The sequence below is a fragment of the Cnephaeus nilssonii genome (genome assembly GCF_951640355.1).
Source record: "Cnephaeus nilssonii genome assembly, chromosome: 6".
Lineage (NCBI taxonomy): Eukaryota > Metazoa > Chordata > Mammalia > Chiroptera > Vespertilionidae > Cnephaeus > Cnephaeus nilssonii.
In genome coordinates, this window is record NC_137077.1 from 94,752,264 (window position 1) to 94,768,401 (window position 16,138).

The following is a 16,138-nucleotide window of genomic DNA, read 5'->3' on the forward strand; positions in this document are numbered from 1 at the left end:
GTTTGTGGTTCCCATGCTCCATATGTAGCTTTGTATGTATTTCATAAATAAAGTAATGTTTGAAGCATTTAAAACTCACCCAAAATGTAGCTAATAAATTGATTTAAACTTGGAATGAAGCCAGTGGGTGGGGTGGAGGTATAACAGGGAATGAAAAATTGGGGTGGGTGGAATGGGAATCTATATTTACAAACCATATTCTGTGGTATTTATCATTATAATTGCTTTGGAATTAATATGACTTATTAGGGAAAGAAAGGAAAGAAAAACACTCCCCACCAAAATAAAAATGCATTTTCTTTTGGAAAGAACCACTTTATTTTCCTCCTTTCTTTTTCTTTTTTCCTTTCCTTTTATTTTTCCTTTTCTTTTTTTTTTTTTTTTTGTCTTTTTATTTTAAAGATATTTGGGCTATAGGGTGTATATTTGCAGAACTACTAACGTCAGAACCAATATTTCACTGTCGACAAGAGGACATCAAAACTAGTAATCCTTATCACCATGACCAGCTGGACAGAATATTCAATGTAATGGGATTCCCTGCAGGTACACATTATGTTTTTGTTTTTAAATCACTGTTGTTTGAACTTAGGTATCATCATTGGAAAGGTGTATATTTTTAGCTGATAAAAGCTACTCTTACTTGATTCTTTATATTTATGACTTGTCTTAATCAAAGATCCATAGAAATAGCAAAATTTGTGGAGTTCACGTTTTAGCATAAAAATATTTATGGGTTTCCTGAACTTAAACTTGCAGGTGTATTTTTGTGTTTTTTTTTTTTTTTGTTGTTCTGTTTTGTTTTGTTGTTTAATATTTGAAATGATAAAATATTTGCAGTATCTGTATTTAAAAGGTGCCTTTAGTTCTTACCAGTGGGAACTGCAAATAAAATTCAGTAAGTATGCACTTTTGTCTGGCAGCACATATTATGCTGCCATTAATTACTTGGCACTTGAATATAAATTTTGAACCTGATTTTTATTTAGGGCACAGTACAGAATCACATTGTATTGAATAGTAGCATTTTTTCTCTATAATCTTTGTCAATAAGAACATTCTTTTAAATGTTGTATTAGAACAGTCAGAATGTAGGTGAAAGTCGAGCATTCCAACAACCTTGCTTGCACTGATTTGCGGCAGGGAGAAAGGTGTTTAGGTGTCTCATCATGGGCATTAGATCTCTCCAGCTGTATCCCATTCCTTTGTTATACCACAGAATGATATTCAATAAGTCACTAAAAACTGCCCAGTGGTCCAGAATAATGAAAATTTGTTTAAAGCACCTTTATAATTTTTGATAGTGGAGTACTTATTGGAAATTGTTTATTGGAATTTTTTCTCAGGTCACTATATCTCAAGACTAATACACATATATCTGGGAGTTTATAATTTCACATTCCTTTAGAAGGATGTTAATTATCAGTAAATGCAGAATAACTACACAGAAACTGCCTTTCTCCAAAATTGGTTAACAATTCTACAACGACTGCTTTGTTGTGATGGGAATTTCATTTATTCACTGAGTATTTACTGAGTACCTGCCATGTGCCAGGCACTGTGTTAAATATAAAATATTGTTGACTTAGATATGATTCTTGCCCTCTTCAAGCTTACATTTTACTGATCTAAGTAGACTGTTTCAAGAATATGTATGGTTTGAGTAGATGGAGAAGAGTGGCCTTTGCTTCCCACTTCTGAATGGGTCCACCAGAGAAAGGAACGTGGCTTAAGACGGGGTGGAAGTGGGAAAGGCCTTTTTAGGGGATGATTCTTTATGTGTGGTTCAACAGTTAGGATAGGCTCAGCTTATAAGGAACTTGAAGAACAGGCAGCAGAATTTAGATTTGCTATGCTAAAGAGTGAGACTCCATGATAAAATTTTGAGAACTTGGAGTATGGTTTCTGTTACATTTTAAAAAGATATTAGAATGGCAGTGGTTTATAAAAATCAATGAAAAACAAGTAACTTTAGTCAGGGAAACTAGCTGCTTGCCTATAACAGTACTCCAGGTATAAAGTGATAATAAGGAAGGAGAATAAGGGACAAATGTATCATTTTAATAGCAAGTGTATCATTGAGGGAAAAGGGAAAAGATTATCTCAAGATTTCTAGCTTGAGAAATTTACAAAATAGAGAAATTAAAGTTAGAAAATAGTTGAGAAAATTCCACTTAGGAGCTTAAAATACATATTTAGTTTACTTTAAAATATGTGATATCTGTGGAGGAAGGTAGCAAATATTTTTACAAGTAAATTGAAAGAAACTCAAACCTCTAAAGGCCATTTAAAAGCTAATGGTGCTGTTCAGCTACCGTTATAGTGCTGTGAATCTATAGACTCTCTTTTACTTTATCAAAGTAAAAGTCCATTGATAATGATGGAGAAAACAAGCTATTTAGCATGTGTTGTTTGAATAACTCTAATGCCAGCAAAACTAACTGAGACATTTTCTACCTAATATATTAGTAGCTGGGATTGTTTTTGTTATGTTATTGAAACTAGCCAAAGCCAACAGCTAATTAATGTACTAGTTATATCCTACTCTATTCTATTTCAAGTAATTATTACTGCTTACATAGAATGCTGATGTAAAAGCAATGTATTTAATAAGGTGACAATAAGGAGGTCCATATAAAAAGAAGGGTACCTTAAAGCTGCTGAGGGGAAGACATTACATTTATTATTGAAGAGATTGATTACTGATTTAACAAAGAAATTTGGTAAAAAAAAGAAAAATATTGATTTTACAAAGAGAAATAGAATTAATAATAAAAATATTTATTTGTAACATTACCCTCTAGTTATAGAAATTTAGGTAACATAAACATAGTCAAATACGTAGAAATTAGGCATTAAAAAGAAAGATAGTAAGGTCTAATTCTATACAAGGTAGAGTTGTATATACAGTGCAAGACAAGATATTTACTGTAGCTGACCATTTATTTGAAGTCTGTGCTTTCATGGAGGTTAAAAGTATAGGAAAAGTAATGAAACTGAGATGACTTTTATTGAAGTTCTTGAGACTAGGAACCTAGACAACATAAAATTTTATCAATGTATTTCACAGATAAAGATTGGGAAGATATAAAAAAGATGCCTGAACATTCAACATTAATGAAAGATTTCAGAAGAAATACGTAAGTTGGAAAGAAAATAGACCTTTTGTTGAGTTTTGCCTTTCCAGAGTACTCAGCAGAAGATTGAATACTCAACATAATAGAATATGCAACATAATATTAGTCTAATAAATAATTTTATATATTTACTCTAGTATATATTTTTTACATTATGACCATCATCATTTCTTAAGATGTTTAAATGATATAAGAAAGGTGAATATCTAATATTAGCAGCTGATTTGGATATGAGAAAAAAAAATTTTTTTTCATATTCATTACTTTCTGGAAGCATTGGTAGAAAGTAATTCTAGGCAGTAAGAGACTGAAATAAATAAGCCTTGCAAATAGCCACTTGCCTACTCATCTAGGTTGGGTAATTTTAAGCAAGTTTTAATAGAAAAGAAGGAATATTTCATTTATTTACAATGCAAGATCAGGGGATTGGAAGAGGGCAGTATATAGACTTGTAACAAATTTTTTTCTTTTTATTTATTTAAGGCTGAGTTAAACTTTTGATCCATGTGTTATTTAAGATAATTTTTGAGATAACATGCATGTGAAAACTATTCATTATATATTATTAATGAAATTATCTTGCATGTAATCAATGGTATCCATTCAAAAGTGACCAGTGTGAATATTCAGTGAAGTATAAAATTGACTTAATGCCACTCTTTATTCTGATTATACCATTTTCAATGTATACTCTATATTGATTATGATGAAAAGAATTCTGTGTGGAAAAACTTCAGCCAATGTAAAATTAACCTCAAATTTAATATAGATATCTCATAGTATTTCTCTTTCAGGTATACCAACTGTAGCCTTATCAAGTATATGGAAAAACATAAAGTTAAACCAGATAGTAAAGCATTCCACTTGGTAAGCTTTAGCAAACAGTACTAATACAATGTGTTTTTCTCCCCTAATTGATTAGCCCATTCTAAGGCTTTATTGGGTCAGTTTATATAGTTACTCAGCACATTTAGAGTACTTGAACAGTAAATGTGGAGATCCTGTTAATAAATACTAGTAAAGACATAAAAATATTTGTCCAAACTCATAGCATGATTTGACATGGTTAGATTAGATTTTCTCAAGATAGTCGTTATACAACCACAAGTCTATCAAGAACATTTAAAAAATTACTTTACTAGGTTTCATCAGTTATTTAAAAATTTCAGAGAAGAATCAAGAAGAAAATAACCCCACCATTCAGAAATATTTTTTTATAAATTATTTTGTATTTCAACTCTTTGAAAAAACTGTTCACAAAATTTTTAACTCCCAAAATACCTCTTATAAACTTGGGTGTTAGAAGTCCTTCAGTAATTGTATGTATTAATTGCTTTTTCTGGAAGAGTATGAGAGATGAAGTATTTATCAGTGTATAATGGAAAAATGATGACCTGGAAACTGAATTAATCCATGTACTATCAAGATAATTTATGATGTGGTTTTATTCAACTATTGCCAACTTAAATTTAAAATATTTCAAATTTTTTATGCCATAAAAATTAAAAATGGTTTTTCACTTTATGTGTTTTTTTTTTTTAAAAAAAAGCTATATGCCATAAAAGGGGGAATCTGAAGAATCAGTTTATATTTTGCTTTGCTTAAATCCTTTTACTCCTTTATTCCCAATATTTTTTTAAAATATATTTTTATTGATTTCAAAGAGAAAGGGAGAGGGAGAGAAAGATAGAAACATCAATGATGAGAGAGAACCATTGATTGTCTGCTTCCTGCATACTCCACACTGGAGAATGAGTCTACAACCCAGGCATGTGCCCTGACCAGGAATTGAACCATGACCTCCTCGTTCATAAGTCAATGCTCAACCACTGAGCCACGCCAGCCGGGCTATTCCCAATATTTTTAAATGAGTTTATTAAATGGGAATTTTTTTACTTTGAAAGGATTAAACTTTCCCTTATTATAGCCTAGGCCACTTGGAAAACATTTCTTCTGTTTCTACTTTCCTTCTCCTTCTACTGTTTCTACTTCTGTATCTTCTACTTATTTTTTACCTAGTCATATATCAGCAATTTAAAAAGCAGCGTTCGACATGTTATATTAACACAATATATTATTATCCAAATAATGTTTATTGTAATGTACTTACAACAGGACCCTAATTAGAAGGTAAGTTAGATCCTTCAAAAGTATGAACTTATTTATTCTACAGAATAATAATAGTGATAGATCAATAGTCATGATTTTGGGGAATTACTCTTCCACCCTCCCCCCCAATTCACTGCTACTCAGTGTAGTCTGAAATGACTTGCACTACCATTACTGCTGAAATTCTAGAGATAAATCTCCTTTGCAGCTTCTTTGCTTGTTTTAACTAGAATGATCTGTCTTGAGTGCACCCATCTGAAAGCTCAGCTATAACTCCCATTAAAACCGTTGTTGAGTATTTTAAATAGCAAATCCATGCTTTCCTTTTCAACTCTAAAAATAAAATTGTGCTTTCATTAAAATATCAGATTACTAAAATTAAATTTAAATATCACCATCCCAAGCATTTTAAAATATGTTTTGTCCTGTCCTTTAATTGTGTCACCTCCCATGTCTAAGGCTCAATATGTCTATTAGTTCCTTGGTTTTCAAAATGTAGCATTAGAATAGTAGCATTAGAATAGTCTGGAAACTTGTTGAAAACACAGAACTTTGGGCTCCTGCTCAGGTAGACCAAAAGGAGCTCTGGGAGTAGGGTCTAGCAGTCTGTTTTAAGAGGTGCTCCAGGGGTGATTCTATTTACACTAATAAAAGAGTAAGATGCAAATTTGACCGTACCTTTGCGATGCCCACCAGCCAATCAGGAGTGAGTATGCAAATTAACCCAACAAAGATAGTGGGTTAATTTGCATACAATGCACCAAGCAGCTGGGGGCGGGGCGGGACGCTTGCGTCATCGCCATGGTGACGATGCAGGCATTCCACACTGCTCCGGGTCTCTGGGCAGCGTGCGAAGGTGGAAAGGCGGCTCTGGGCCTGATCAAAAAGGCGACTCCGGCCAGAGCAAAGGCGGTGCTGGCAGCCAGGGGAAGGAAGGCCCATTCTTGCACAAATCTTCGTGCATCGGGCCTCTAGTTGTACTATAACATCCGAAAACTTACATCAGAAACTATAAGCAAAGAGATCACTATTTAGATAATTTCTTAAATCACATATTAAAATAAGATATTCTAGTTCATAGAGCCTTTAGTAAACTATGTTTTAAACAAAAAAATACTGAGTTTTTACATTAGTGTGACATTTCTATATGTAGTGAAGATGATAATGGTGATGATAACAACTAACACTTATATAATGCTTTCTTTGTGCCAGGCACCACTTAATTGCTTTCCATATATTAACTCATTTAATCCTGAAAACAAACCTATGATAATAGGTACCAGTTTTAGTCTCCTTTTGACAAATGAGATTACAAAGTGGTTAACTAATTTGTCCAAAGTCACTCAACTAAAAAATGTCTAGTCAGGATTTTAATCCAGACAGCCTCTTTCCAGAATCTCTTCTGTACTTAACTACACCTCTGTACTTTCCAAGTTCCATATCAATCACCATATTTATTTAGATAGTGCAACACTGTCCAGGAGAACTTTCTGTGATGAGCTATGCTGCAATAAGAATAGCCCTAGCAACATGGAGCTATTGAGCTCGAGAAATGACCTGATATGACTGAGAAATTGATTTTTTAAATTTAGTTAATTTGGATTTAAGTCCAAATAGCTGCATGTGGTAGCGTATTATTTGTCTTAGAACTTTTTTAATCCTGTTCTGAATTGGATAATTTAGATAATGTAGGAAAAAGATTATTGGTTTAGAGTAAGAAGATATAAGTTTAATTACATCTTATAGGAGAACCACATGAGATAATGAATATTAGAATGACTAAAATGTGAATTACTACATTAAATTTAATAATTTTATCTTAATTTGGAGGAATAAATGCCCTCCAAATCATGGTGTTATTCATCAAAAAATATATACCTCCCACATGTGTGCCAAGGGGTATAACTAGGAAAAGTAATGCAGTAATGTTTTTATGACTTATGGTTTCAGCTTCAGAAGTTGCTTACCATGGACCCAATAAAGCGAATTACCTCAGAACAGGCTATGCAGGATCCCTATTTCTTAGAAGACCCACTTCCTACATCAGAGTAAGTGATCAATTTATTAACTCACCAGCATGATAAAATTGGGGGAGGCCTATTTTCTTTCAGTTGTCAAGTCCAAGTTGCCACTCCTTTGATATAGGGTCCCAAAGAAATCCTTATGACAAGCAAAAAATGAGCCGTGATAACTGAGTGTCACTTAGGGGTTTTACAGTGGAGAGGTGTTCCTGTTTCTCTGTTGCTTTATGAAACATTCTAGCATTCGTTGCAGCAGCCATCCGGTTGTTGGGTGAGGTTGGTTATGCATGTGGCGCTCACTCACACTCACTGAGATTGCTCACTGCTTTCAGTTACAGTTTGTGTACCAATTACAAATCCCATTCCCCAGATAAATCTGTGCTCCCTGTGTCATCTTTTACTTTAACCCTTTGCACTCTCTTGCTTTTTTCTCGATTCCTTTATTCTAATGCTAACCATGTCGAGTCACACTCGACATCCGAGTGCAAAAGGTTAAATATGCTAGGGAGGGTAAAAAACATTTGTGTTTGAATTGTGACACTGTCTGAATCTACATTTTGGTTGTAGTAATAAAAGAGTAATGCTAGGATTTAAAAAACAGTTGAGTCATCCTAGATGATTATTATTTGTATACAATGAAAAACACTTAAATGACCTGCTGTGATGTCACTGATGAGAAAAAAAGATTCATTTTGTCCCACTTGTATGAAAGGTTTTATATTATAAATAGGGAGACAAAGTCCATCTTAAAATGAACACCATTTAAATGAAGCATTTGAAATATTGATTAGTATACCAGAAGTCTTTTTTTTTTTCTTGTGATCAGTGTTTTTGCCGGTTGTCAAATCCCTTACCCAAAACGAGAATTTTTAACAGAAGAAGAACCTGATGATAAAGGAGACAAAGTAAGTATTAAAGTATAGTTGGCAGCTTCTTGTTTTAGTGCTACCACAACGTTTTCAGGTTTGTGTGTATTGTGTTCTCCTTCTGAGTTGAACTTTATTTTTCTGTTTAACCAATTGAGAAGAACCAGCAGCAGCAGCAGGGCAATAACCACACTAACGGGACTGGTCACCCAGGGAATCAAGACAGCAGTCACACACAGGGACCCCCGTTGAAAAAAGTGAGAGTTGTTCCTCCTACCACTACCTCAGGTGGACTGATCATGACCTCAGACTACCAGGTATTTCGAGATTATTTTGTATTGACCTGCCATGTCAGTATTTGCATGTGTTTGTGACCATTGGAAAATGTGATGTAGTTGAGAAAAGACCTTTGTGTACCTGGGGAATTACATTGACAGGAAGTGTTATTGGCATGGAAAAGTGCTGACAGTGATACAGTAGAGGGCGTTTAGGCTTTGGAACTAGACAGAGTTGGAATAATTGAATTTAAATTATGCCATTTATTAACCGTGTGACCTTGAGCAAGTAATATACCATTTCCTGGCTTTAGTTTTTCATCTGTAAAATGAGACTGGCAAATAACTTACAGTTGTTGGAGGAGAAGACATGATAAATCTTAGCACCTTATAGTAGGAGCTCGATAAATGGTATCTATTATTTTGAAACAACGATATACTATAGTGATTAAGAAGAACACAGGCTTTCAAATCCTAGCTCAGGCACTGACTTTTGGGTAAACTTGAGTAAGTGATTCAAATGTTCTCAGTTTCCTCATTTGTAGAATATGAATAATGGTAACTGTGAGGTTATAGTAAGGATAAATGAGAGAACATAGGTAAGCTAAGGCACCATATGTATGTAAGGCTAGCCTGACATAAGTGCTTAAAAATTACATGAATCACTTGTATCTTTTTTATTATCATATCATTAAAATTCTTAGTAGCATTTATGGTACCCAGTAAGCACTTAACAGTTGTGGTGGTGCTGTTGTTGAATATAATAATGAGAGCTTGTCTGTGTGCCAGGAACTGTACTTAGGATGAAGCATGCATTATTTTCTGTCATTTCAGAAAACTGAGGCTTGTAGAGACTAACTAACTTGCATGCGTGCACTCAGAGAGCTGGTAGTAGACCCAGGACTCCACTCGGATCTAACTATAAGGGCTGCTGCATTGCCTACTTGTGGATCCTATCAAGTGACATTGTCAGTTCTTTTGCAGAAAGACCTGTTTTAAAAATTGTATACCACTTCCCTGCTTATTCTAATCATATTCCCAAATAACCTGGGTTTCAGTGTGGGAAGGATGCTAACACTTTGACTGATTAGAATTATTTACCTACTAAAAGAGAAAAAGAGATCTTGTTAAACTGATTAGGTTCCCAGAGCCTGCTACTGTAATTCAAGAATTAGATAGTGACTCTTTGCTTTGGGTAAGGAGAGGTCCCGCAAGTCAAACTAGGAAATCAGGGCAGACATCTGAATGGGAAGCGTGCCCCCCTCTTGGCTCCAGACGTGTTTGCACACTAAGGTGATGACATCCCTAGAATGAAGCAGAGCAGTGCTCATAACCTTGCTATTGAAACCAAGCAAAGGCTGCCGTTTTCTCTGTTGCTGTTGTTACTGTTTTTTTTGTGGGTGATTTCAGAAACAATATCTCTCCACCATTTTTAAAATGCCATTTTTGCTAGGATTAGCAGAATTTAAAATTATATGACCTATTAAATAGGCTTTGAAGGAAGAAAGTAATAAATTATGGTTAATCTTTTATAGTGCTTGTCTTGGGAGCTAATAGAATGAGAGAGGTGCAGGGATGTGAATAATATCATAACATTAAAATCAGAGGACTCTAAACTCTACCAATGTTCCTTCCTTTTGTGCTATTTTAGAACTGAGAAAACCACTCTTATATTTCAGTAATTTTACTTTTGTATATACCTTGTAGCAGAAAGTAAGATTCATTAGTTTAAAGGGCATAAAAATATTTAATGCCAAAGAAAATGATTCTGTGGTACCTTTTCTTGTCATACTCATTTTTACTCTTTAATCATTGTGTGTGTGTGTATTGGGAAGGTTTCTACTGAAGAGACTAGCATGTAAGTTGCTTTGGTTTACTTAATGCACACATCATTAAGTTCACGATATAAAGCTCTCAAACAAATTAGTTACTACTTATCAAGTAAATGTAAAACAGCATAAAAAGGGGGTTAAAGCTGCTGAAAAAAAATGAACTCTACAGCATAACAATAGACTCAGCTCAGTATTCTTTACTAGCAATACTTCTGACCTTCATACAGAAAAACTGGTATTAAAAGATCTGGGGTTTTTGCCATTTTAATTGTAAAGCCTAGTACATAGCACAAGACTCTTAAATTCTTAATGCCTTGAAATAAATGACATCTCGAACACACATGATCAGCCATGCTGGCTTGGGATATAACCAACTCATAGAAACACATGGATTACATCTCTCCCTCAATCTCCTTTCTAGCGTTCCAATCCACATGCTGCCTATCCCAATCCTGGACCAAGCACATCACAGCCACAGAGCAGCATGGGCTACTCAACTACCTCCCAGCAGCCTCCACAGTACTCACATCAGACACACCGGTACTGAGCTGCGTTGGAATATTGTCAATGCACTGTTGCTAATGCTGCCGGACTAACTGTGCAGCTCTCTGCGGGAACCTGGTATGGGCCATGAGAATGTACTGTACAACCACATATTCAAAATGTCCAATAGCCAAGTTCCACCACTTTTCACAGACTGGGGTAGTGGCTTCCAAATTGTACCTATTTTGGGGTTAGACTTGAACAGAAAGTGCTAGCACAGTTTGTGTTGTGGATTTGCTACTTCCATAGTTTACTTGACATGGTTCAGACTGACCAATGCATTTTTTTCAGTGACAGTCTGTAGCAGTTGAAGCTGTGAAATGTGCTAGGGGCAAGCATTTGTTGTTGTATGTGGTGAATTCTTTCAGTGTAACATTATCTGACCAATCGTACACACACAAAAAGTTTAACTGGTACTTGAAACATACAGTATGTGTTAACTCAACAAAATAACTGAGACTCAAAATGAGATTATTTTGGTACACCTTTCATCATAGTGTCTTATCAGTGGGTTGATTCATTTTCTACATTAATCAGTGTTTTTTGATCAAGATTATATTGCTTGGGTTTTTTGAAAGTACAAAAAGCCACATAGTTTTTCCAGAAAGGTTTCAAAACTCCCAAAGATTAATTTCCCACTTATAAGTTTGTTTTTATTTTCAATCTATGACTTGACTGGTATTAAAGCTGCTATTTGATAGTAATTAAATATATTGTCATTGATATAAACCTGTTTGGTTCAGCAAACAAACTAAAATGATTGTCATAGACAGTGTTTTATTTTTCCTGTTAGTGTTACTGATTTGTGAGCATGCTTTAAGATGAAAAAGCATGAATGGTAACTTCCTTAAAAAGGTGCGGCATCCAATTCAGATATTTTGTCCTGATTTTAAAGCTGGTTGGTGTAGTGCTATTAAAATTTTATTCAGTTTGTTTTCTTTTTTAAATCTTGTTCGCACGTTGTTTAGGGTGCCCTTACTTCAGCAAAGGAGAAGGAGTAGGAGAGCCTTAGAATTTTTGAGGAAAAATAAACCCTATAACATACAATGTACTGTATCAAACTATTTTACATGAATGACACAAGTATTCTGAATTTAAAAAAATTGAACATTGTTAAAAACAAGGTGTTATGTAATAAATTTATTTTTCATAAATCAAAATATGGAGTCAGCTGTATTTTTATATAACAAAATGCGTTTTTTTTTACTTTAAAATGTGTCTTAACAAGTGGCCTCTAAGTCAATCTCCAGTTTTCATTAATATCTATGTATTCTGCCTCCATCATAGAGTAATGATGTTTGATGTAGATGTGGATTCCTTTCTGTTACACTTGGTACTGTAATACTGTAAGATGAAATAGATAGCTTTCTAATTGAAAGAAGTTATGATGTGCCTTCCATTTCTAAAATAATGCCTAGTTCTTTGAGACCAATTTGACTATTTTATCCCAAATAATATTTTCCCTCCCTCCTTTTGCACAAAATATAAAAGATGAAACAATTCACATTTTTCTTTAAATTCAACTCATTCATATAAAAACATTCTAAAACAATTAACTGAGGAATACCAACACTGATAAGGCCTGACCATAGAAAAACTCATCAAACTGTACACTTTAAATTGGCAATTTGTATTGTATGTAATTTATGCCTTAAAGTTGATTTGTTTAAAATCTAATAGGCGTAAAACACATAGTGCATGCCTAACATATAAGCATTTGTTAAATGTTACCTATTATTAGTGTTCTCTCTCCATGGGAATGTACTTTTTTTCTTAAGGCTTAAAATATGACCTAGTTCTAGCAAGTAAGTTACTCTTTCTAAGTCATTTCATGGCCAAACATTTCCTAGCCACTCATAAATCAACTTCAAGCTTTTATATGAGCATAAGCCGAGTGCTAGAGTATTGATAATCCCAGGGCTAAAATATTTAAAAGTATCTCTGAATTCAGTAATCTTTATTAAGTTTTTTCTTTAAAATTCTACAATGGTTAGGGGCTCCTGCTTCTCAAAAATGTTACTGAACAATTAATGCTCTGTACAATATTCATCTCACCTGGGCACAGCTATGAAGTTTCTCATAAACTGAGAATATTCTTTGAAGGAGCAATAGAATTGATTTTACGAGGTATCTACTAAGTACTTGGTATGTATTTAATAGTCATTAAGCCTTGTGGTCAGACTGAGCTGAAACAAATCACAATCTCTATCCTCAAATGCGCAAGAAACTTAATTTAGTTGAGTCAGGATACACACATAGAAAACACAACAATGAAAGCCATTATTGGATCAGGCACTAAATGGAAGGTTAAGACCCATAACTGTTTCTCTTTTGAGCAGACAAAATAGTATGCTGGGAAAGTTTTCACGGGGTGGGGATTGGTGTGGAGCATCAGGAAGAACATAGGCTTTTGGGTCATGGCCCCACCAGTTACTTAATGTGAGTCCTTGGTCAAGTCATTCCACTTTCAAGCCCCTATAAATAATAACTGTAGTAGTAACTGTGATGCTCTCACTGACTCACAGAAATACTGAAAGGCACTGTGTAAAGCAAGCTATATATCAGTTGAGTTGCATATTAACTTTATTATCTCAGCTGGACCCTAAAGTAACACTGAGTACCTAGCATGTGCTATGCACTACGTGACACATTTTACACATATTGTTATTCCTCATAAATACCTGTGAGTTAAGTATTATTTTTCCCATTTTACAAATGAGAAAAATGAAGTTCGGAGAGATCATACCCTGTTCAAACTCAGTCAGCCATGTGGTAAAGTCAAATTTGCTTTCCCTCAGCTTCCAGGGCCCAGCGGAAAGCGTAAGCCTGGGATGGTCATGCATAGTGAAGTGACCACTCTGTCCAGAGCACAAGATGTGTCCTGGTTAACAATAGCTGAGGATGAAATTGGTAAGCTTGTGGGCTGCCAGTGAGGTCTGTTCTTTATACAAATAAACTCACTTGTAGGTGTGTTTGCCCACTTAAATCACCAACTACAAAAATAATTTGTATTTTACTAGTTACTGATAATGTCTTCTGAAAGCATACTGAACAGAACTAATGGATTTAAAAACATGCTCATTTAATAGGCCCTAAAATCAGCTTGATTAATATGTAGTAATTGCTTTTCCAGTTGAGTTACTTCACTGGTAGAAAGTATCTATACTAATCAAAGGGTAATATGCAAATTGGTCAGGACGCCCTCACAGTGACGACCGAACAGCAGGCTGCATGGGGCAACCAGGCCGGCGCGGGGTTGGGGGGGAGGGGGCAGTGAGGGGCAACCAGGCTGGCGGGGGGAGGGCAGTTGGCGGCAACCAGGCCAGCAGGGGGGGGGGGCAGTGAGGGGCGACCAGCCAGCAGAGGTGGGCAGTGAGGGGCAACCAGGCCGGCAGGGTGGGGGAGGGCAGTTGGGGGCAATCAGGCAAACAGGCAGGTGAGCAGTTAGGAGCCAGCAGTCCCGGATTGTGAGAGGGATGTCTGACTGCCGGTTTAGGCCTGATCCCACAGGAATCGGGCCTAAACCAGCAGTCGGACATCCCCCAAGGGGTCTCGGATTGGAGAGGGGCTGAGGGGACACACACACACACACACACACACACACACACACACGCACAAATTTCGTGTACCGGGCCTCTAGAGCAATATATAAGTAAAAGCAGACAACTTACAATGCTCTCTGATTTAATCAAAAGCTTTTACTATGCCACATAATACTGTACTCTTCCAAATTCCTTTTGACCCTTCTTCTTCTAGCCACTGCTACAGTGACAAAAACATGGACTGTGATCATGTTTGGGAAGGTGCTTTGCCTGGGGCCCTCGTCAAGTATGTGTCCCTTCCTGCCATAGAGCTTGGATCCTTCGGTGCAGAATGCTCATTGGATCCACTCTGAATTCAGGAAATCACAACTGGGATATGAGGAGGAGCTAAGGCCCCTATAGGGTCATCCTTGACCAATGTTTTAAAGGAGTCAAAAGGTAGATGCTTCCTCCTTCTATTTCCAAAGCAGAACAGTTTGGAGCTGCATTTCATAAGGCTTTTTAGAAGGTCTTAACAGAGTGGAGCACCAGTTGCCCAGTGTCAGCCAATAGAACAATGCATCCTTGTATTGGTTTTCATTCCTTCCTTTCTTGTTCTCTCCCTTATCTCACATTACTGCTACCTGAGATCATATAAGTAAACCACCTGCACACAATTCTTTGTCTCAGTTTCTGCTTTGGAGGAGGACGGAATCCAGACTTTTGAAGTTTGCTTTTAAATGGATCTTCTAAAGCAGTTGGTTCCCGGCCAGGTGGCTCAGTTGGTTAGAACATCATCCTGTACACCAGAAGGTTACAGGATCACTTCCCGGTCAGGGCATGGACCTAGGTTGTGGTTCGATCACTGGTTGGGGCGTGGGGGTGGGGTTGGGGGGAAGGAGACAGTCGATGGATGTTTCTCTCCCCTCCCTCCCCCACTTCCTCTCTTTAAAAAAAATCAATAAAAATACATATCCTGGGACGAGGATTAAAAAAATAGTTGTCGTAAGATACCCATTGCTAGTGGAAAGTGGATGGTACTAAGTGCTTTGCAGCAGCATCCATCAAAATCACTAAGGTTTTCCCTGTGGTAATTTGGGACGGGCTACAGGTGGAAGGTGAATCATTGGATTATGAAAAAGCCGGGGGTACTTGAATGTATTGAAACAATGGTATATAAAATATTGTGAGATTGGCTCACTATTGTTAACTTTGGAAAAGTTAAAATAAAATGACAAGCTCAGGTTAGCCAATTACCAATCCAAGACAGGCTGTTAAAGTCAGAGAGTCAGAGTGAATGGTAGACTAATGCAAATTTAATGTAAACTGAATCAAGTAATAGCCCTAGTTGCACCTGCTTTGCTACATGTTTTATCTTTATTAGAACAGATCAGCATAGCCTCTGGCACTTCATATGTGGCTTTTGAAATGGCAAACACATTATTCTCCATCCATAAAGAAGATAAAAAAAACATTTGATGTTTACCTGGGAAAGACAATAGTACAGTCTTCCTCTTGTCCCAGAGCTACATTAACTCTGTTATAATATAATCGGCAGGAGGGTTATGTCAGGGAAAATTGGTGGAGTTGGGTGCTGATAGGAATCCAACTCCACCTGGTCAAGAAATGTTCTGGCAGAAACAGTCTGAAGTGATGATTCTGGAATGCTGGAGTTTATTGAACACTTAAAGCTTCTGGGGAACAGCTTGCCTGATAAATTGTAGTTTATTTCAGCAGTCAGTGTGTTGGTGGCTACCCACCTTTCATCCTGTGGCAGACATTTGGGTACAGCAATCCACATTTCTGGCACAACTTGTTAGAGCCAAAATAGACA

General features: G+C 36.1%; 1 protein-coding gene across 5 annotated transcripts in view; it reads left to right on the forward strand.

Annotated features, from left to right (window-relative positions):
• The window catches only part of CDK8 (cyclin dependent kinase 8), a 161,803-nt gene extending 147,795 nt beyond the window's left edge, over positions 1-14,008 (forward strand). For 2 of the 5 annotated variants that reach the window (XM_079773470.1, XM_079773474.1), the window contains 7 exons: positions 403-546; positions 3,071-3,140; positions 3,932-4,004; positions 7,197-7,294; positions 8,094-8,172; positions 8,292-8,450; positions 10,662-14,008. In XM_079773470.1, coding sequence (XP_079629596.1) covers positions 403-546; positions 3,071-3,140; positions 3,932-4,004; positions 7,197-7,294; positions 8,094-8,172; positions 8,292-8,450; positions 10,662-10,787 — 749 coding nt within the window. In that variant the 3' untranslated portion in view covers positions 10,788-14,008. The remainder of the gene's footprint in view (positions 1-402; positions 547-3,070; positions 3,141-3,931; positions 4,005-7,196; positions 7,295-8,093; positions 8,173-8,291; positions 8,451-10,661) is intronic. The other 3 variants (XM_079773472.1, XM_079773473.1, XM_079773471.1) reach the window with 3 other exon arrangements.
• The last annotated feature ends 2,130 nt before the right edge of the window (positions 14,009-16,138 follow it).